Source organism: Scyliorhinus canicula, chromosome 8 (genome assembly GCF_902713615.1).
Source record: "Scyliorhinus canicula chromosome 8, sScyCan1.1, whole genome shotgun sequence".
Taxonomy (NCBI): domain Eukaryota; kingdom Metazoa; phylum Chordata; class Chondrichthyes; order Carcharhiniformes; family Scyliorhinidae; genus Scyliorhinus; species Scyliorhinus canicula.
Genome location: NC_052153.1, coordinates 67,444,351 through 67,468,472, shown reverse-complemented (window position 1 = coordinate 67,468,472; position 24,122 = coordinate 67,444,351). Strand labels below are relative to the sequence as shown.

Sequence of the window (24,122 nt, the reverse complement as noted above, 5' to 3'; positions counted from 1 at the left end):
TACAACGATACAAAACAAAAAGGCAAAAATGAAAATTTAGGCTTCAAGCACAACATAAATAATGATTTAGCAAATAATGAAATGAAAACAAAAAGATGGGATGCCTGCCTTTTTTCAAGAGTGGCTGTGTTGACGCCTTGCCGTCATCTTCTTCATCTGCATTATGTTCAAAACAACCAATAAAGTAAAAGTTAACTTCAAATGCATCACTGGATGTAAACAAAGTAAACATTAATTAGTTGGTTTAGAATGCAATTAATGGTGAATTACGTTGTGAACATTAATTTAGTACTTGAGGGATGCAAATAAAAACATGAGTGAGCCCAAATGATTAGGTTTGAAACTTAACTGTGCTGTATTATTTTAACTCAGCCCAAAACCTAACCAAGCGCTGAAAGTGTCCGTATGCTCAGACAGCTATCAACTAATTGACAAAAGTGTTTAATACCTGTGGTGGAGAAAATTTAATTAACCACAAACCATTTAGTAACAGTAACCTTTGAATATCTTTTTGATAAATCTTTCCTTACCCACCTCCAAATTTTCCCTCAACCTCTACTGGAGGCAGTGGTCCAGATGTGGATAAGGAACTAACTACATTGACACCAATTTGACAAAAACATAGAGGGAGGCTGTTGGGCAGGAAAATAGGAGGACAAAGACAAGCAATATATGCAAAGTCAGGCACACAAAAATACCCCTGTTCCAGGAGTGAGAAGCTACAGACTTCTCATTTCCCCCCCACTTACATTTCCCTCTTCATCCATATCCCTGCTCAACACGTGTACCAGAATAACCATTTACCTCAGCTTACACCCCAAATATCAATGCGGGGGAAGGAGTTTCTCCTCCTGCTCCCAAGTCAGCAAAAACAAATAGGGATATACAGACACCAGTAGACCAGTAGTTATTTTTTTTTTTTTTTAAGATGTAAACAAGAGAATGCAATAATTAATTTGTGCATGTATGTTGAGTAGATTCATTTAGTGCCTGATTCTCTTCAGCTATTTAACCACTCTGGAAAAAATGGAGAGCCTGGCGTCATCTATAAAGGGAAGGTTTCACAGGGGGTTTGGGACACCACTCGGTCTAATTTCAGCCAAAATATTGCGCAAAGCTGCAAACCAACTATTACTCAAAAGGAAACACATTTTCTGCCATATCTGGCAGTACACACAATTATATTTACAAGGCACATTGGAGTTTGGATATTTTCCTATGTAACTACCAGCTTTTATTGAAAGATTATTTTAAGATCTTTATGGCAGATTTTTTTACTGGATGGCATTTTTTGTTTTAACCATTAATCATGACAAACAGATACATTTAAAAGGACATTTTAACACCTCTCCATTCAATTGCAAACATAGATTTGGTATATTTAAATATCTTAAACCCATTTTTATCTAGCATTACTAAGGCCAGGACTTTCCCAGTAAAAGACAAATTGTGGTAGCAGGTGTAAACAAAAGCGTTCAACCCACCAACTTCAATGTCGGCTTTCAACGCCTTATCGTGCACTTCAGGTGCCATTCATTATTCATCCACAGGGATCACGCTGTGTTGCTGACATTTAATTCACTGGTCTCTGTAACCTCAAGAACTCCTCAGCTCCAGGTACCATATGTAAAGTGTGACCTTGCAGCATTCGCAGTCTCTCAGCTTAGTAAAGTGCCACATAACAAATGGCATCCAAAGGGGGTAAAAGCATAAAGCATCCAAATTCAGTGACGCCTCACTGAAGCACATGTTGGTTGAAGTGGAGTCCTACTGAGATGTCCTCTACCTCTTCTCTGGCCCTAGGAGCTCCAGCAAGGTCATCAATCTAGCTTTGGAGATGGTTGCAAAGGTGGTCAGTGTCAACACCCTGCAAGAGGTCAACCACGCATGTACAGGAAGAGGATGATCGATCTCCTGCTTTCTGCTAGAGTAAGTGAACCATCTCAGTACTCTCAACTCTCACACTTAGCTCATCACACATTCACAAGGATCTAATTCGCTGCCACCTCAAATGATATCACCACTCACTTTCACATACCCTCGCATCATCTGGCCTCATCCCCTCAGGTGCTTGCATCCTTATCCTGTTGATGGCACCACTTGCCACCCACACATCAGGCATTCGTATCAATGTGCCCTTGCATACATCTTGCTCTCACACTCTCCATCTGTCTTCAGGCAGGACAAGTTGGCTCGCAATAAGAGAGATTCTATACTGACAGGTGAGTCGCCGTAAGCAGATCCATCCAACTTGCCCGGTAGGATGTGGATAGCGCTGCCGCTGACAGAGGTCTGCAGGGCACACCCAAGTGAGCACCTGCAGTACAAGACCCATCAGGCAATGATACTGTGAGTGATGTCTTCTGTTTCACAGTGCCCTGCGATGCACTAATACTTTCTTTCTTCTGCTGGCATCTCTGGAAAACTCGAGGTCAGACAGGAGCAAATCCATCAACTCCAGCTTTGACAGGACCTTGGATGAGGATTCGGAGGACAGCAACATTGAAGATCTGTCACAGCACTCACCTACGCCCTGCAACAGCAAAGAGAGACACACCTCTGTGGGGCCTAGTTCTGGAGTAGCATCAGCCTCTCAATATGGTGAGAACATTGCAATGTCTGATCCACAGTAGACAAGTGGCATGGACATCCCAGGCAGAACTCTGGAAGGATTGGGGAGGCCAGGAGTCTGCTGAGTCCAAATCAGAAGATGAGCCTCTGAACTTGGTCTTAAATAGCTGCTGGAGCTCCATAGACAAGCTCAGGAATATCAGGAAGGGATGTCAATAGCTCTCCTCAGATCGCAAGGCACTCTGGAGGAGTCCATCTGCCTTCAGTCTGAGGTGATCGTGCCAATATGTCAAAGCACCTAAGTCAATACGGGTTCTCCCCAAGTTACTGTGTTGCCAAATACTGCAGAAGATAGATTTGTGAGTGATGAGGCATGTCGGTGACACTGTTCTTGCTCACCTGCAGATAGCATATGCGACATCTATACACCTGGATTTCAGTGAGGCACCTGCAAATGACAGCTCCCTGGGGATCATCTGCTGTGCCCAGAGGAGGCCATACTGCCCCTTTGTCTTGCTTCCTATGGTGAGCCAGGTGCCTCCATTGCATTCTTCTCCTTCTCTCCAGCCTATAAGCAATTCTGCAAGCATTGATAACACCAGGCTCGATCTTCCTGATCACCTCCTCACTGGTATCAATGAGAGATACAGGAATCAACAGTTGTTTCAGAAGGTGCACAAAGAACCAAGGGGATTGTGCCCTCAAGGGCTCTTCACACACGGAGAATCCTGGCCCCCAAAATGAACCAAATGTTTGTAACACATGATGTTCTTAACTATTCCCCACCAACGTCACACCCAACCCTGCCCCCCACATAACGAACCGCTGACAGCTTTGGCCAGTTGGCTGGATATTCAGCTTTGTGTCTGGGCGCTAGCATCATTCTAGCCTGCACTCGAGGGCTGTGCGGTTTGGACTGAGGTGGATGAACGCTACCAATATTTTGGGCAGCACGGTAGTACAGTGGTTAGCACAGTTGCTTCACAGCTCCAGGGTCCCAGGTTCGACTCCCGCTTGGGTCACTGTATGTATGGAGTTTGCACAGTCTCCCTGTGCCTGCGTGCCTTTACTCCGGGTGCTCTGGTTTCCTCCCACAGTCCAAAGATGTGCAGGTTAAGTGGATTGGCCATGATAAAATTGCCATTAGTGTCCAAACGTTTGGGTGGGGTTTCTGGGTTATGGGGATAACGTGGAGGTGTGGGCTTAAGTGAGGTGCTATTTCCAAGGGCTGGTGCAGACTCGATGGGCTGAACGGCCTCCTTCTGCATTGTAAATTCTATGATTTAGGGGGCCTGGAAAAGTCCCTTCTGAGCGTTCCATGGCCACATTTCCAAAGGGTGAGTCAAGCTTCTCCAGTTGCCCAATATTTTCCAAACAATTCATGGGACGTGGCCATCCCGAATTGCCCTTAAATTGACTGATTTTCTAAGAAATTTCAGACAGCATTTAAGAGTCAAGCACATTGCTTTGGGTCAGAAGTCACATGTAGGTCATACCAGGTCAGGATGGCAGACTTCCTTCCCCAACAGATGTTGGTGAACCAAATGGGTTTTTACAACAATTGACAATGGCTTCACATGAGACTTTTCATTCCAGATTTTTTATTGAATTCAAGTTTCACCACTGCTATGGAGGTATTGGAACGCGAGCCCTCAGAGCATTACCCTGCGTCTCTGGAACTATTCTAGCGATAATGCCACTGTGCCACCACCTCCCAATCCATAGTTTGTTGTTTGATAAGCCCCAGGTGAGATAGAGAAATACAGCACAGAATAGGCTCTTCAGCCCACGATGTTGCGCCGAACTTTTGTCCTAGGTTAATCATAGAATTTTGGACAATTTTTCATGGCCAATCCACCCAACCTGCACATCTTTGGACTGTGGGAGGAAACCGGAGTACCCGGAGGAAACACACGCAGTCACGGGGAGGATGTGCAGACTCCACACAGACAGTGACCCAAGTCAAAATCGAACTTGGGACCCTGGAGCTGTGAAGCAATTGTGCTATCCACAATGCTACCGTGCTGCCCTTAAGAAGTTAACCTACACTCCATTATTCTACCCTAATCCATGTACCTATCCAATAGCCGCTTGAAGGTCCCTAACGTTTCCGACTCAACTACTTCCACAGGCAGTGCATTCCATGCCCCCACTACTCTCTGGGTAAAGAACCTACCTCTGACATCCCCTATATATCTTCCACCATTTATCTTAAATTTATGTCCCCTTGTAATGGTGTGTTCCACCCAGGGAAAAAGTCTCTGACTGTCTACTCTATCTATTCCCCTAATCATCTTATAAACCTCTATCAAGTCGCCCCCTCATCCTTCTCCGTTCTAATGAGAAAAGGCCTACCACCCTCAACCTTTCCTCGCATGACCTACTCTCCATTCCAGGCAACATCCTGGTAAATCTCCGTTGCGCCTTTTCCAAAGCTTCCACATCCTTCCTAAAATGAGGCGACCAGAACTGCACACAGTACTCCAAATGTGGCCTGACCAAGGTTTTGTACAGCTGCATCATCACCTCACGACTCTTAAATTCAATCCCTCTGCTAATGAACGCGAGCACACCATAGGCCTTCTTCATAGCTCTATCCACTTGAGTGGCAACTTTCAAAGATCTATGAACATAGACCCCAAGATCTCTCTGCTCCTCCACATTGCCAAGGCTTCTCACAAAGAAAAAGTACAGCACTGGAACAGGCCCATCGGCCCTCCAAGCCTGCGCTGACCATGCTGCCCGTCTAAACTAAAATCTTCTGCACTTCCGGGGTCAGTATCCCTCTATTCCCATCCTATTCATGTATTTGTCAAGATGCCCCTTAAGCGTCACTATCGTCCCCGCTTCCACCACATCCTCCGGCAGCGAGTTCCAGGCACCCACTACCCTCTATGTAAAAAAACTTGCCTTGTACATCTCCTCTAAACCTTGCCCCCGCACCTTAAACCTATGCCCACTCATAATTGACCCCTTTACCTTGGGAATAAGTCTCTGGCTATCTACTCTGTCTGAGCCCCTCATAATTTTGTAGACCTCTTATCAGGTCGCCCCTCAACCTCCAGTGAGAACAAACCGAGTTTATTCAATCTCTCCTCATAGCTAATGCCCTCCATACCAGGCAACATCCTGGTAAATCTTCTGCACCCTCTCTAAAGCCTCCACATCCTTCTGGTAGTGTGGCAACCGGAATTGAACACTATACTCCCCAACTGTGGCCTAACTAAGGTTCTATACAGCTACAACATGACTTGCCAATTTTTATACTCAATGCCCTGGCCAATGAAGGCAAGCATGCCGTATGCTTTCTTGACTACCTTCTCCACCTGTGTTGCCCCTTTCAGTGACCTGTGGACCTGTACACCAAGATATCACTGACTGTCAATACTCGAGGGTTCTACCATTTACTGTGTATTCCCTACCTGTATTAGACCTTCCAAAATGCATTACCTCACAAGGGGTTAAAACTTGGAGAGCAATCATTGCAACTTTGAGGGATGTGTGGTGCGGGCATAATTGCTGCCATCATGCCAATTGAGGTGCTGCTTACAAGTCTCAGTTGTGGCAGTATCCTCATTTTGGAAGTCACATTTAATTTGGGCGCCGGTTTAGTGCCCACCCTCAGTCATGCATTTCTGTGCAACCTTCCCCACATGTGGGTCCTTTGCTACCTGGCCCCTTCACTTCCGAGTTTGCACTTCTCCAGTGGGCCCTTCCCTTCACTTAGTCCTGGCGTGTCTCTTCACTGGGGGAGCCCTTACCCTACAGCACAGTAAAAGCCACCCCCACCTTACTCTTGGACATGCCGTGGTGGGGATTTTCACTAGAGACCTCCCTGAATTTGAGGCAGCGCATTCTGTGATGCCTTGTGCTGATCCCAGTGAGCAACAAAGTTGAACGAACAAACCTCAGAATCTGAACAAAGTGCAGGTTGCCATCTGCAGCGGTTTAAGTCTGGTTGCAAAATATGCATACTAATTGTACATTGACGTGGGATTTAAATTCAACATAGAGGCAGGATTCCGGCAAGAAAGTTTTATGATGAAAATCAAATATACCCCAACGACATTCACAATATTTGGTGGCGGGAGACACTGCCCGCCATTGATGGGTGAATCACTTTCTCATTTTAAATGGTGAGAAATCTCATTTCAGGCCTTCTCGCAAGACTTTTTCAAAATAAATTTAGATTTTCCAATCTTCTTTTTCCAATTAAGAGGCAATTTAGAGTGGTCAATCCACCTACCCTGCACAAATTTGCGTTGTGGGGGTGAGACCCACGGAGAACGTTTAAACGCCACACGGAGAGTGACCCAGGGCCGGGATTGAACCCAGGGCCTTGGCGCTGTGAGGCAGCAGTGCTAACAAGTGCGTCACCATGCCATCCTTCTCACGAGATGTTGATCTCACACTCTCCTTGGCACATGCCATGATTGGGAGCAGAAAATCCCTGCGCAAGTGTATAGAAAGTTAACCACATTTCTTTTTGTGGACAATATATAAAACATATTGACTTTTTTTTCTTGGATAGGAAGTGGGCATAGCTGGCAAGATCAGCCAGCATTTGTCATTCGTCCCTAATTGTCACTGAACAAAATGGCTTACTAGATCATTTCAGAGGGCATTCAAGAGTCAATCTTCTTGCTGTGGATCTGGGGCGACATGTAGGCCAGACTAAGAACAGTAGATTTCCTTCCCTCAAGGGTATTGGAGAACTGGATGGGTGTTTACAACAATGATAGTTTCATGGTCACCACATTACTTAGACTAACTTTCGATTAATTGAATTTAAATTTCATCAGCTGCCTTGGTGGAATTTGAACCCATGCCTCCAGAGCAGTAGCTCAGGTCTTGGGATTACTAGTCTAGTGACATCACCATCACCTCCCGTCAAATGCTTCAATATACAATGCAGTAATCTAGAATAAAACATTACAGATCATCGATTACACATCTGGATTTTCTGAAGTTTTAGAATTTGTAGCATTTAAAATGCCCGGATTTACTGAAAGTTTAGAATTTTTAACATTTAAAATGCAAATACATGTTGAATCACAGACACAATTAATCATAACTGATAATTATGAGATACTACTGCAACACTGGAACTGCTGTTCAAAAAGATTGTGGCATGTCTGTCCATTTATTGGACTTTCATGTGACATATTTATGTTGCAACGATGAATACTAATGACAAGAATGCACCTAACGCAATTACTCGGCAAGTTTACTGGAGTACCCAAATTAACATCCATGGTGGGTAGACAACCAATTTTTTCTGTCTGGTGTAGAATTCAGTTTGATGGGGCACAAATACGAGATTAAGTTTTAATTCAGTATTTCACATCAAACGTTAGAGTTAAGCCTGCAATGATCTCTCGTTTGCTTTGTCAGCACAGAATACATTGGGCAGGAATTAACCTTGCACAATAGAGAACCGTCACTCCCCAGAATCAAAACTAAAAATATTCTCACTCAACCCAACTATACAAGTTCTGTCTGCACTTAATCCTTAGCGAAGTGTAGGTGGTTCTATACATGCAGCACCAAAAATGTGGTGGGCATTGCGAGTGTTCAAGCATCAATCCAAATTCTATCTAACTTTAAATAGAACATGTTTGGTGACACTCGAGCCCTGCAGTCATAGTTTTCTTTCATATGACAAAAATGGCAGTGAGGTAAACATTTCTATCTAACATTACTCATTTATTGGGGGAAATTGCAATTCCAAGTTTTGGTGTAACAAAGACAAAATCTTTGTTCTGGTGATGCTTACATTGATGGCGAAAAATGAGATTGCTACATTCAATAATCAATTCTAAATCAATTTAAATCAAAAAGGTGACAACACATGCACCCTTCCCAAATCACAATATTGCTTTAAACAATGCCCTTTCAGGCCTCCAGAACCAGTTTAAATTTTGTTCCTGGAAAGTATATGGTGTCCTGCTTGGCACTTCTATTGCTGCCTCTTTCTCTTTGAAACTTCATGTCCTATGGCCTTGCAGGAATCAGTGACTCATTGCGAGGACTGTCTAGCATGGACTAAAACCACTTCATGGAAAACATATTTATATGCACAAATAAGTTAGGTCAACCACAAGAAATCCAAATTGACATCTCTTACAAAAAGAGAAATTTTCGAAGTATTTGTCGCAAATTAGACAATTTCATACATTTTGGATAAAGAAACTGCATACTCAATGATCTGCTGACATCAAATCAAGTGTTCACGGATGGCGGAGGATCCTTTAGTGCAATGGACCCCCTACCAACCTCTTCTCCTCAGAAGGTCTGTCAAGATTTTGGGTTACACTATTTGAACCTATGACAAGCTAACCACATCCACTACTTACTGAACCAACGTTCTGAAAGAAATCATTAGAGGACAGCTACTTTAAACTATATTAGGTTTCACAAAAATTAAGATAAAAATCAGTTCCTCGAGGGAAATGAGGGTGCAATTATTCTAAGTTACATCTGTTAGGCAGCTGAATTACATTTGTGTTTGAACAGTACCTCACATGCTTGCAACGATCTGTTAAACCACAAGAGAAAAAAAAGTTAAGTCAAATTTGTACAAGGGAATGTTTATATCACAGCTGACAGCTTGTGAGTTGATGTTGACACCCCATTACAGAATGGGCATTAAAGCTACAGGCAGCTTTGGGTCATAATATGATTGAGTTCAATACAAGTGTTCGAAAGGGAAAAGCATGACATTTCTAAGATTCCAAATTTAGGGAAGGTCAACATCAATGGGACAAGAGACAGAGCTCAGTTCAAAGTAAACTGAGCAAATCAGTTAATGGGTAAAATGGCAAAAAAATCAGGAGGAGGCCGAGTTAAAGAATCAGTTTAAACCCTGACAGGGCACGAGTTCAACTTGGCAGCAAAAAGCAACCATGAGGAAGGAAGAGGTAAGGGGCAGCATAAAATTAAGAGTGAGCATAAAGAATGCAATAAAGAATGCAAAAGAAGCACTCAGTTCCCAGTGAACGGAAGAGGTACAAGCATCAATAATGTATTAAAGAGACAGTAAGGGCTACCAAAAGGGCCACACGATGAAACTGCCACATGATATGAAAAATCAGTGACAAATATATATTAGAAAGGAATAAGCGTGGTCACGAGCAATGCTTGAAAACTGATAACTTTGACACTGACAATAAAAATAAGGAAATGACAGCCATGTTAACTAATTATTTTGTCAGTATAGTATAGGTCGTCAGGATATCAGACGTCATGGTACCGAATCAGAAAATCTCCAGGACCAGATTGCTGACTTTGATATCATATTCCTTGCAAATTTCTTTATATACTCACTTGTTTGTGGATCATATCTTTTTCCCATATTCACATTATGCACATATGGTGTATTAGGAAGTGTAAAATTACAAACTGGATACTGATTAAGTGAATGGCCAAAGCTGTGGCAAATGGATTTTAAAAATAATAATCATCTTTATTAGTGTCACAAGTAGGCTTGCAATGAAGTTACTGTGAAAATCCCCTAGTCACCTGTTCGGGTACATGGAGGGAGAATTCAGAATGTCCAATTCACCTAACAGTACGTCTTTCGGACTTGTGGGAGGAAACCAGAGCACCCGGAGGAAACACACGCAGACACGGGGAGAACGTGCAGACTCCGCATATAGACCCAAGCCGGGAATCGAACCTGGGTCCCTGGAGCTGGGAGGCAGCAATGCTAACCATTGTGCCACTAAAAATGATAAACAGATAAAATGTGGAGGCCAAAGAGACGGGGGTGTCCCTCCATATACACAGGTCATTAATATGTCAGGAACAAGTTATGTAACATAGTCAAAAAGGCGAAAGGAACGTTGACCTTCATATCTAGAAGACTACAATTAAGTCATAATTTCAGCTATGTAAAGTTTTGGAGAGACCACACCTGAGTATTGTGAACAATTTTCCGCACCACACCTCAGGAAGGATGCATTGCTCTTCGAGGGACTGCAGCACAGATTTGCCCAGACACCAAAGGTTGAATTAAGGGGAAAAGTTACACAAATTGCAATTGCACCTCTGGGAAGATGCAAGGTAATTTGATCAAAGTTTCAAGCTTTAAAGGGGCACGATATGGTACGTAGAGAGGAAATATTTCAGCTGGTTGGGGAGTCTCAGACTATTGCGGCGGGGGGGGGGGGGGGGGGGGGGGGGGGAATGGTCTAAAGATTACAGTCAAACATTTCAGAAGTTAGGACATAATTCTATGTGCACCCTTCTGCAAACAATATTTGACCTAACATCAATTGCTAACTTAATTAATGAGATGACTGATTCTTATGGACTCAAGGTAATGAAAGATAGCAAAGGTGGTTATATGGAACAGGTTAAGGCGGAGGCATTCACAACAATTTTAAGCTAGAGGTGCTGAGTGGATGATCCATCTCAAGTCTCCTCCGGTGTTGCCTGGCATCACAGATGTCAGTCTTCAGCAAATACGATTCACTTCATGTGACTTCAAGAAACGACTGATGCCACTGGATACTGCAAAGGCTACGGTTCCTGATAATATTTCTGCAATAGTACTGAAGACTGTGTTCCAGAACTTGCCATGCCCCTAGCCAAGCTTTCCAGTACAGCTACAACACTGGCATCTACCTGGTGAAAAAGTGCACACGTGTCCTGTACACAAAAAACAGGACAAATCCAACCCAGCCAATTACCACCTTATCAGTCTACACTTCATCATCAGCAAAGTGATGGGAGGAGTCATTAATGGTACTATCAAGCAACACTTACTCAATAATAACCTTCTCATTCCGCCAGGGTCACTCAGCTCCCGACCTCATTACAGCATTGGTTCAAACAAGGACAAAAGAGCTGAATGCCAGAGGTGAGGTGCGAGTGACTGCCCTTGATATCAAGGCAGCATTTCACAGAATAAAGCATCAAGGAGTTCTAGCTAAACTCGAGTCAATGGGAATCAGGGCAAAAACTCTCTACTGGTTGGAGTCATACCTGGCACAAAGGAAAATGGTTGTGGTCGTTGGAGGTCAATCACCTCTTTCCAGGACATCACGACAGGAATTCCTCAGGGTAGTGGCCTAGTCCCAACCACCTTCAGCTGTTTCATCAATGATTTGCCTTCCATCATAAGGTCAGAAGTGGGATGTTCTCAAATGACTGCACAATGTTCAGCACCATTCGCAACTCCTCAGATAATGAAGCAGTCCATGTCCAAATGCAGCCAGACCTGGACAATATCCAGGTTTGGGCTGACATGTGGCAAGTTACATTCATGCCACAGAAGTGCCAGGCAATGACCATCTCCTACAGAGAGGATCTATCCATCTCCCCTTGACATTCAATGGCATTTCCATCACTGAATCCCCCACAATCGACATCCTGGGGGTTACCATTTCTAAGAAACTGAACTGCCCACAGTAATACTGTGGCTACCAGAGCAGGTCAAAGGCTAGGAATCTTATGGTATCTCACCTCCTGACCCCCTAAAACCTGTCCACTGTCTACAAGGCACAAGTCAGGAGTGTAATGGAATACTCTCCACTTGTCTGTATGACTGCAGCCCCAACAACATTCAAAAGATCGACACCATCCAGGACAAAGCAGCCTGCTTGATTGCTCCTTCTTCCCCAAACATTCAAATCCTCTAGCACCGACGAACAGTGGCAACAATGTGTATAATTTACAACATGCACTACAATAACTCACCAAGGGTACCTTAGACCGCACCATCCAAACCCACGACCACTACCATCTAGAAGGACAAGAGCAGCAGATACCTGGGAACCCCGCCACCTGGAGGTTCCCCAGGTCACTTACCATCCTGACTTGGAAATATATCGCCATTCCTTCACTTGTCGTTGGGACAAAATCCTGGAACTCGCTCCCTAACACCTCAAGGCTGCAGCGGTTCAAGACGACAACTCACTACCACCTTCTGAAGGGCAACGAAGGATTGGCAATAAATGCTGGCCTAACCAGCAATGCCCACATCTCATAAATGAAAACAAAAGTCACAGATCAATGGCCAAACAGGTTTGAAAGGTTAAATGGCTTACTCCTGTTTTTATGTTCCCAAGGAGAAACCGGAGATGTTTGGAATATTTCCACTATAACAGAGGTGGCTAAGAAATGATTCAGCAGAAGGTTTCTTAAAAAGAGGAGGAATTTTAATAGGGTAAACTACTGCCTCTGATTAGAGAAACCAGTGACAAGTTAATTTAAAATAGTACGGGAGAGGAAGGCTTCATTTTTATATGGAGTGTTACAATGGAGGAAAGGATGCTTTGCCAAGGATGGTTGCATCCTTTAGAGCAAAAGTGAATGTTTAAAGCAGAGAAGTAATACAGGGAAATGGGGAAAGAGCAGGGTAGTGGGATTTGTTTAGATTGCTCTAGTAAAAAGAGACTACACAGGTACAATAGCCCAAATGGCTTGCTTGGGTTCTGTGGACTTCCATGGCTCCATTCAGTCATTATTTAGTCTTGATTATAGAAGTGCCCAACTGAAACTGAAAAATACTGCCCTCACAAGTGCTGCTCATTGTGACAATCGCAATGCTGACATGGTAAACAACAACTTCAGGGAAAGGAATTGAGAGAGGCGCCAATTTATTGAAAGGTTGGGCCTTGCTTGATGGAGATAATGGGAAAGAGAAACTTAAGTGTGAGAGTGCGTTACTCTACCATGTTTAGAGAGTATGTCCACGTGTTGAAAGCAATTTTCATGAATTAAAAATCAAACAGGGTCAAACCGAGCCAATTATCGCCCCATCAGTCTACTCATGATCATCAAAGCGGTTGTCAACAGTGCCATCAGGGTTCACTTATTCAACAATAGCCTGCTCCGTTTGGGCTCTGCCAGGGCTACTCAGTTCCTGACCTCATTACAGCCTTGGTCCAAATATGAACAAAAAGAGCCAAACCTTTCAAGGTGAGAATGACTGCGTTTGACATCAAAGGCAGCATCAAACTTAATAATGGTAGTGTCCTGGGTGCAATTAGCTTCAGCTGCTTCATCAATGATCTTCCATCCATTATAAAGCCAGAAATGAGAATGTTAATTGCACAATGTTTAATATTATTTGAGACTCCTCAGATGCCCATATTGTTATGGGCCAGGGTTTAGAGAACCTCAAAGTGTATCATGGAGTTCACTTGACCCACAACTTTTAATAGATTATGGTATGGTGAGCACACAGCCCATTCTACAGGTGTGGTACAGCAGAAATGGAAAAGTATTTTTTAAAGCAAAACAATGTTTATTCTATGAACTCAAGTTAACCTTTTTAAAACATAGTGAACATCTTAGTAACCATTAATTCAAATACAACCCCTAAAGAATACAACACTAGGTAATCCTTAATAACTTCCCAAACAACATCCAGAAGACAAAAGAAACACCTTCTAACAGAAGCACATTAGGTTTACATTCACTACTGAGAACATTTATAATTCTGAATTCACCAAATGATCAAGAGATAGTCTTTTCATGGCAGAGAGATCAACAGTGCACCTGCTCTGTCTGGCTTCAGTTCCAACACTGAAAGCGAAACTAAAACACACCCTGCAGCAAACAGACTAAAACAAAAGTAAAAAGCTGACAGATAGCCCAGCTCCACTCACACTCTGACATCACTGAAACACCCATTTCTTAAAGGTACTCTTACATGACACCTCCCTCCAAGAAAAAGAAATAAACGATCAACTTCAAGATGGTTTCATTTTTCACCTTTTCACTGTCCTTTAACAAATGCACACAGTAAATATACTTTTTCGTTTCAAAAACAACACGCAACCAGGTATAATAATGTCGTCTATTTTTTTTTTTCGTTCTTCTTCCTCCAACTGAAACTGCTTCCGTTCATCACATTCATGCATCGGCTATCACGTTTTCTTGTCCTGCCACATGTACTATTTTTAAATGAAATGGCTGCAACAGTAAACTCCAGCAAAAAAGCCTTGCATTGTTATTCCGGAATCGCTCCAAAAATGTCAACGGATTATGATCAGTATATATAAACGCTGTCAGACGGATTGCTGGTCACACAAATGTGAAAATGTTGCAAAGCCAACACCAAACTCAAAAGTCTCCTTCTCAATCGTGGAATACTTTTTCTGGTGAGAATTCAATTTCATTGAAAAATAACCAACAGGCTGCTCGAGCCCTTCGTCGTCGTCTTGAAGAAGCACCGCACCTACACCCACATCACTCGCATCAACCACCACTTTGAATGGTTTCGTATAATTTGGGATGGCTAATACAGGAGCAGTGGTTAACACAGTTTTCAGGCCGTCAAATGGCTGTTAACACTCCGCTGTCCACTGGAATTTGTTACGCTTCTTCAGCAAGTCCGTCAGTGGAGCGACCACACTGCTAAAATACGGTACAAATTTCCGGTAAAATCCACTCGTACCAAGAAATCGCATTATTTCCCGTCACGTCGAGGGTATCAGAAACTCCCCAATAACTTTTGTTTTCAAATCCTGTGGGACTATTCGACCCTGTCCGACTGTATGGCCAAGGAAAGTGACTTGGGCATTTCCAAATTCACTTTTGGCTAGCTTGATCACAAACCCGCCTCCTGAAGGCGATTGAATAACTCCATCAGATGTTTTAAATGTTCTGTCCATGTCTGGCTGAAAATTACCAGACCATCGATGTATACCGCACAATTGGGTAATCCTGAAATAACTTTGTTAGTTAACTGTTGAAATGTGGCTGGTGCGTTTTTCATGCCAAATGGCATAATTTTGAATGGTTATATACCATCTGGAGTCACAAAAGCTAAACTCTCAGTCGGCCTTTCGGATTAAGGTACCTGCCAATAACCTTTAAGTAAATCCAGTTTCTCAGTGCAGTCCTCCAAACGTGGGATAGGATAAGAGTCCATTCTTGTACCTGCATTAACCTTTCTATAGTCCACACACAACCGTTGGGTACCATCTGGTTTAGGTACCATCACTATGGGTGAGCTCCATTGGCTGCACCCCACTTCAATTAAGCCATTTTTAAGCATACTCTCAATCTCTTTGTTAACCTGTGCCAATCTGTTTGGATGTTGTTTAATCGGAACAGCCTTTCCCACATCTACATCATGCATAGCCATTTTAGTACTTCCCAATTTATCTCCACAGACTTGCCCATGTGATATCAATAACTCTTTCAGGTCAGTCCATTTTTCCTCTGCAAGGTAACTTAACAATTTATCCCAATTTTTAAAGAACATCCTTGTTTTCCAATTAAATTTGAGGTATGTCAAATTCACAGTCATCTGGGTTTGGTTCGTCACGGAGTTAGAATCATTAAAAGCGCCTTTTTCTCTCCTCTTTCAAAGTATCCTTTAAGCATATTCACATGACACACTTGGTGAGTCTTCCTTCTATGTGATGTTTTTACCACATAATTCACCTCACTTAATTTCCTTTCAATCTGATAAGGACCACAAAACCTAGCTTTTAAAGGCTCACCTACCACTGGTAACAACACTAAAACTTTATCTCCACTGGCAAAACTACGAACTTTGGATTTCTTGTCCACTACCCGTTTCATCACATTTTGTGCAACTTTTAAATGTTGTCCACCCAATTCACCTGCTCTATTTAATCATTCCCTAAAATTTGACTTAATCCAATAACGTAATTTCCGATTTCTCACTCACCAATTTTTCCTTAATCAATTTAGTGGTCCTCTTACCTCATGACCAAAAATTAGTTCAAAAGGACTGAATTTTGTTGACTCATTAGGTGCATCCGTAATTGCAGTATGAATGGAATTCCTTTATCCCAATCCTCTGGATAACCGTGACAATAAGCCCTCAACATTGTCTTTAATGTCTGATGCCACCTTTCTAACACTTCCTGCGATTATAGATGGTACGCAGTTGATTTCAATTGTTTTATTCCTAAGATATCCATAACTTCTTTGAATAATCTCGAGGTGAAATTTGATCCTTGATCCGATTGTATTTCTGAGGGTTGTCCATATCTAGTAAATAATTGAAGTAACTCCTCTACAATCTTTTTAGCTGTAATATTACGTACTGGAATGGCCTCTGGAAACCTCGTAGACACATCCATTATAGTCAAAAGATATTGATTCCCACTTTTTGTTTCAGGAAGCGGTCCTACGCAATCAATTCGGACCCTTCTAAAAGGTTTCTCAAATGCTGGAATGGGTATTAAGGGTGCTGGTTTCATCACTGCTTGAGGTTTCCCTATCACTTGACATGTGTGACATGATTTTCAAAATTTAATTTTATGTAGTCCAGGCCAATAAAAATGTTTCTGGCTTTTAGCTCGAGTTTTCCTTATTCCCAAATGATGTCGCACTGATACCTCATGTGCAACTCGCAACACCTCCTTTCTATACCCTACCGGCAATACTACTTGATGAACTTCTGCCCACTTTTCATCCGCTGCATATGTAAAGGTCTCCATTTTTTCATCAAGACATTACTTTTATGGTAATAACACTCTGGTATACACTCAGATTCCTCTTCTGTATATGCTTTCTGATATATCCGTTTTATTTCTATATTTGTTTTGAATAATGAACATATAATTTGTCTCATTTTATGTTCATCACATCAAATAATGATGGGTGCTTTCTATTCTTTCAGGGGATGTTGGCGTCACTGGCTCGGCCAGCATTTATTGCCCATCCCTATTTGCCATTGAGAAGGTGGTGGTGAGCTGCTGACTTGAGCCATTGAAGTCTTACATGGTGCAGGTACACCCACGTTAGAGTTTTCAAAAAGTTTGACTGAGCAAAAGTAGAGGAATGGTGATATAGTTCCAAGTCAAGATGTTGTGTGGCTTGGATAGGAACTTTCAACTGCTGGTGTTCTCAAGCACTTGGTCCTTCTAGGTGGCAGAGAACGCGAGTTTGGAAGATGCTGATAAGTAGCCTTGGTGAGTACGTAATGCATCCTGTAGATGGTTCACATTGTTGCAACCGTCCATCAGTGGTGCAGAGAGTGAATGTCTAAAGTGGTGGATAGAATGCCAATCAAGCAGCCTGCTTTGTCCTGGATGGAACTTTCATTTTGGTTGGAAATGCATCCATCCAGGCGTGTGGAGAGTATTCCATTACATGCCTGATGTGTTTTTTGGTTGATGGATAGGCTTTTGGGAATCAGGAGGTGAGTTACTCACTGCAGGATTCTCAGCCTCTGACCTGCTCTTGGAGCCACAGTATTCATATGGCTGAGTCAGCTCTGTTTCTGCTCAACGGTAACCTCTTAAGATGTTGATAGAGCGGGATTTGGTGATGGTAATGCCATTAAATGTTATAGGGAGACTGTTAGATTCTCTTGTGTTGGGAGATGGTCATTGTCTGGCACTTATGTGGCATGGATGTTATTTGCCACTTACAACCCAGGCCTGAATATTGTACAGGTCATGCTGCATATTGTCATGTGAGAGTACCTTTAAGAAATGGGTGTTTAAGAAATGTATCTTTAAGAAATGGGTGTATTATCAGTGATGTCAGAGTGTGGATGGAACTGGGCTGTCAGTCAGCTTTTTACTTTCGTTTGAGGCTGTTTGCTGCAGGATGTGTTTTAGTTTTGTTTTCAGTGTTGGAGCTGAAGCCAAACAGGAGGTGCACTGTTGATCTCTCTGCCATGAAAAGACTATCTCTTGATAAATTGCTGAATTCAGAATTATAAATGTTCTCAGTAGTGAATGTAAACCTAATGTGCTTCTGTTAGAAGGTGTTTCTTTTGTCTTCTGGATGTTGTTTGGGAAGTTATTAAGGATTACCTAGTGTTGTATTCTTTAGGGGTTGTATTTGAATTAATGGTTGCTAAGATGTTCACTGTACGTTTTAAAAAGGTTAACTTGAGTTCATAGAATAAACATTGTTTTTCTTTAAAAAATACTTTTCCATTTCTGCTGTACCGCACCTGTAGAGTGGGCCATGTGCTCCCCATACCACAATCTATTAAAAGTTGTGGGTCAGGTGAACTCCATGATACACTTTGGGGTTCACTAAACCCTGGCCCATAACAAATTGGGGGCTCATGGGGGACAAGAGTCTATCTATTGGATTGGCTTAGTGAACTTAAAGGCAGTGAGGTGTGAGCATATTGTAGTTGCTTTTCAGGTGTGGTATTTCAGTTGAGTTATGAGTGTGTTGTGGACAATGGCTCTTTCAGAGGCTCTGAAGTTTTTGGGGGTGGAGATGGTCACACGCAATACCTTACGGACAGAGACTAAAAGCAGACTTAGATTTGGCAAAAACATTGCAGTTAACATTACTGACAACATGCGAAGAGGTGAGGGAATTATGGCAGTGGCTAGGCATTTAAAGTTGCCCGAGATACAGTTTGACTCATTGGAAATGGCAAAAATTCAGTTACAAATTAAACAAATGGAACATGAGAAAGAATTAAAGCAGCGTGAATATGAAAGAGAGGAAAAAGAAAGAGAGACCGGAAAAAGAAAAAGAAAGAGATAGAGGGGACAAAAAAAGGGAGGGAGAAGAAAGGAGAAAAGAAAGAATAGCCCTAGCAGAACAAAGAGAAAGGGAGATACAGATCAGGGAAAAAGATAAAGAGAGAGAGTTTGAACTTCAGAAAATGGCCACGAAACATGACAGTCAGTTAAAATTGGCAGATGTAAAGGGAAACGTACAGTTGGATGATAGTGATGACGATAGTGAAAAAGAGCGTCAAAGTCAAAGGCTTGGTGGGGATCTATTTAAATATGTCCAAGCATTGTCAAGGTTTGATGAGAAGGAGGTAGAAGCCTTTTTCATTTCATTTGAGAAGGTAGCTAAACAAATGAAATGGCCACAGTACATGTGGGTATTGCTGATTCAAACAAAGCTGGTAGGTAGGGCAAGTGAAGTGTTCGCATCACTACTGGAGAAGATAGGAGATATCTGGGGCGTATGAGGAGGTGAAAAAAGCCATCTTAGGTTCATATGAACTAGTGCCTGAAGCCTACAGACAAAGGTTTAGAAATTTAAGGAAAGAATTTGGTCAAACATACATGGAGTTTGAAAGGATCAAGCAGAGTAATTTTGGTAGGTGGATAAGGGCTTTGAAAATAGACCAAACGTATGAAGCTCTCAGGGAAATTATACTTTTGGAGGAGTTTAAAAAAATTCAATTCCTGCGTAGTGAGAACTCGTGTGGAAGAGCAGAGGGTCAAAACTGCGAGATTAGCAGCAGAAATGGCAGATGAGTATGAATTAATTCATAAATCAAAGCTTTGTTTCGAACATCAGTTTCAGCCTGTGAGGGATAGAAACTGGGGACATGAGAAACACTCAAGTGGTAAAAGTAAAGGTGATCTGATGGGGGACAATAAGGAGAGTGTACCTCATATTAAAAATGAAATCCAGGAGGGTGGAAAAGAAGTGAAAAGTTTCAAATATTTTCACTGTAATAAACTAGGCCATGTAAAGTCACAGTGTTGGTGGTTGAAGAAAAAGCACTGGGAAGACTGATGTGGTAAAACAGGATAAGACAGTGGGGTTTGTTAAAGTGGTAAAGGAAAGCCCAAGTGAAGCGAAGGAGGTACAAAACATTGTACAGCCTGATCAAGTGGCGATTGATAAGAAGGTGCCAGATCTCTTTAAAGAATTGACTTGTGTTGGTAAAGTTTAGTCGTGTATCAGGAGGAGCAGGTAAAGAAGTCACAATTTTAAGAGGTACGAGGGCTAGTCAATCTTTAATGGCAAGAGATGAGGAGTTATGTAGTTTGGGAAGAATGTTGCCAGAAAAGGTGGTAATATGTGGAATTCAGGGTGAGAGGAGTTGTGTTCAATTATATAAGGTAAGGTTGGAAAGTCCAGTGAAGTGGTAGTAGGAAGAATAGAGAAACTATCGCGTCCAGGAACACAGTCTATCTTGGGTAATGAGGGTAATGATATAGCTGGATCGCAGGTGAGAGTGATGCCTACTGTGGTTGATAAGCCAGTGGAAAATCAGACAACTGAAGTGTTAAAGGATGAATATCCTGGGATTTTTCTGGATTGTGTGGTAGCAAGGTCACAAAGTCACAGGTTAAGACAAGAGGAGAAATCAAAGAGTGAAGATGAAGCGGAAGTGAAATGATCAGAAACTATTTTTGATCAGATGGTTGAAAAAGAACAAGAACAGGTGGAGGATGAGGCGGATATTGTTAGTTCAGGTAAATTGGCAGTTTACATTCAGTACTGAGAACATTGAGAATTCTGAATTCACCAAGAGATAGTCTTTTCATGGCAGAGAGATCAACAGTGCACCTGCTCTATCTGGCTTCAGCTCCAACACTGAAAACGAAACTAAAACACATCCTGCAGCAAACAGCCTAAAACAAAAGTTAAAAAGCTGACTGACAGCCCAGTTCCGCTCACACTCTGATATCACTGATAAGCACCCATTTCTTAAAGGTACTCTCACATGACAATATGCAGCATGACCTGTACAATATTCAGGCCTGGGTTGTAAGTGGCAAATAACATCCATGCCACATAAGTGCCAGACAATGACCATCCTAGAAGGACAAAGGCAGTAAGTGCGTGAGAACACCAGCAGCTGAAAGTTCCTATCCAAGCCACACAACATCTTGACTTGGAATTATATCACCATTCCACTACCTTTGCTCGGTCAAACTTTTTGAACTCTCTAACAGCAATGTGAGTGTACCTACACCACATAAGACTTCAATGGCTCAAGGCAGCAGCTCACCACCACCTTCTCAATGGCAAATAAGGATTGGGCAATAAATGCTGGCCTAGCCAGTGACTACAACATCCCATGAAAGAATAGAAAGCACCCATCATTATTTGATGTGATGAACATAAAATGAGACAAATTATTTGTTCATTATTTAAGACAGTAGCCATCAATAAATAAATTGATTAGGTTATAACAATTTTGTGATACACTTAAACTTCCTTCTTTCCACTGGAGAACTCTTGACCATCAGGAATAGGGGCACATACCACAGCAAAGCATAAATGCTGCTATCAGGAGCACTGGCACATTCTACAATATTCCCATCATGTCAGTTATCTGGCCATAGAGGATGGAGAATAAGTACTCGTACAGGGGCGTGAACCGAAGAAAGTTTTAGAGATGTTGTAGCATCGATAAACATGGCTGAATGCAGAAGTCTTTGTGGCTTGTCCTTGAAGAGCAACAGAATACGCAGAATGTGTCTATTTAACTTCATAATTGTAGACGGTCATGGTTAGACAATATAGAAAACTACTCTGTAATTAATAGAGCTACTGATTTATAGACATGTTCTTACTGATCCCCACTATAAAAAGGGGTTGGGGACTGGACCATGCCAAGTAACGAGAATCAAGTCATGGGTAACATCTGGAGTAAACAACAGAAGGCAATACCTTCAAGTGCTCTATTGCAAAGTCAAGACTCCCTAGCATTTCAAAGAGTTGAACTTATTGGAGAACACATTCAATGTTTCTTTAACATCCTTGTGATGCCCATTGGGATGTTTATTATGTTAATGGTACAATATAAATACTTGTAGCAGTAGATAACTGAATGTGTTCTTCAATACCTGATTCAACATCAGACTGTTGCTAAGGACAAGAGATGGAGTTGATGACTGGAGAACTGAGCTTGTATTGGACATCAAAGCTAGGGTTTCAGCCGTGCAATATTTAATGAGGAAATTTCTGCTCATTCAATAATGGAAACCAGAGACGGTAGAGGGATGCGAGAGGTGCTGGTGAGGTAGAGATAGACATCAATGCACATGTGGAACCTGGCACTGAATTCTCAGATTATTTAACCAACTGACAACACGCAGTTGAGGAATAGGAGCTAACCACGTCCTGGGTGACAGTCGGGTCAATGGTAAGGGAGTATGAAGGCAAGCATTGCAGTTGATCCATTGCTAAGCTATGATTTAGATGGATAAGAATAGAACCAAGAGACGCATGCCACCTAGCTAGACAATAGTGGTGAGGGACAGCAGGCAAATGGTGTAGTCACCGAACAGGCGCCAGAATGTGGTGACTAGGGGCTTTTCATAGTAAATTCATTGAAGCCTACTTGTGACAATAAGTGATTATTATTATAATAAAAGCTTGTTAAAAGCTGCAGACAGACTGATTAAGAAGGGAAGTTTGCTTTTGTCACAGTCACATAGGGCAGTTCGGTAGCACAGTGGTTATCACTGTGGCTTCACAGCGCCAGGGTCCCAGGTTCGATTCCCCGCTGAGTTACTGTCTGTGCCGAATATACACATTCTCCCCCGTGTCTGCGCGGGTTTCCTCCGGTTTCCTTCCACAGTCCAAACGTGCAGGTTAGGTGGATTGGACATGCTAATCGCCCTTAGTATCCAGAGGTTAGGTGGGGTTATTGGGATATGCTGGAAGTGGGTCGGTGCAGACTCGATGGGCCAAATAGCCTCCTTCTACACTGTATGTTCTATGTCATTCAAACTTTGCACTATTCTCGTACTTGGAGGGAGGGAATTTGTATATGGAGCGGAAGGAAGGCATGGATTGACATGTGTGGGCATGGTGAGTGGGAGAGGGGGTGCAATTTGAGAGAGCTAGTAGGCCTAACTGGGAACACGTCCTGCAGGATCCAGGTGCGTCTTTTGACCATCCTGCTATGATACTCAGCAGCCTATGGCCATCTTTGATATGTACCTGAACTCTATCCCAACTGTGGCCCAGGAAGAAAGAACCTGTTATTTGAGGAGTATTTTCCCAAGGCAGGGAAGGGACAATGAACAAGGAGATTTCCAGACTTGGTGCAACTGCCTCAGAAGCAAAAAATCCAGGCCTATGATTCCTCAAAGGTAGGCGAAATATGAGGCAATATAAACACAATATGGCCTCCTGGGCTATTTTCTGAATTGTTATGGGCATCATTGAGGATTTTTAAAAGAAAAAATCCATAATTTATCTTGGATTTTAGGCTCATCCTAAAGGTTACACAGCTGCTGAAGGGTGTCTAACTATGATCCTTCAGACAAAATGCTATATTTTCCGAGGATATTTTTGTCCTCTTGTCTCGAGCACTATTGTTCAAAACTTGGTTCCAATGGATGAGATGGACTCTTTGTAAACCAGCCTGGCTAACAACTCATTAAAACTACCTCGTAACCATCATCCAAAAGGAAAAAACTCTACTCCCTACATATTCCAGTGCAGAGTTGAAACTTCCTCTCCTCTGCAGCTACTACACAAGTGATCCATTAGCATCACAAGCAGAAGTCAGCCAGCCAGCACACAACAGACCAAAATAGTAGTGTGGTGAATAAGTCAAAATACATACAAGTCAGGACAATTTGTGCATCAATTTTTCCAATTGATTTTATGTATTTTTTTCATATACTGATAAATGATTAGATGACAACAATTTTGATCTATAATTTTTGGAGCGAGCTATTTTATATATTTTTTCCCACTCCATTTAATTCTGTGCAGAATTTGCCGTGATATGATTATGTTTAGCAGTATGGTCTAATTGATGATGTGATAAAATTATGTCATGTGATTGAAACTGAAGTGATGGGCGGTGAAGTGGTCACAAACCTCATTAGTCCAATCATGTCACCCCCAGCACAGGCCTTTAG

General features: G+C 42.3%; 1 protein-coding gene across 2 annotated transcripts in view; it reads right to left on the bottom strand.

Annotated features, from left to right (window-relative positions):
• Window positions 1–24,122, bottom strand: part of slc12a2 (solute carrier family 12 member 2) — a 267,674-nt gene that overhangs the window by 26,391 nt on the left and 217,161 nt on the right. The window contains exon 21 of one of the 2 annotated variants that reach the window (XM_038804704.1): window positions 109–156. The exons of the other annotated variant lie outside the window; for it this stretch is intronic. Within the exon in view, the coding sequence (XP_038660632.1) occupies window positions 109–156 (48 nt within the window). The remainder of the gene's footprint in view (window positions 1–108; window positions 157–24,122) is intronic. 2 annotated transcript variants of the gene reach the window in all.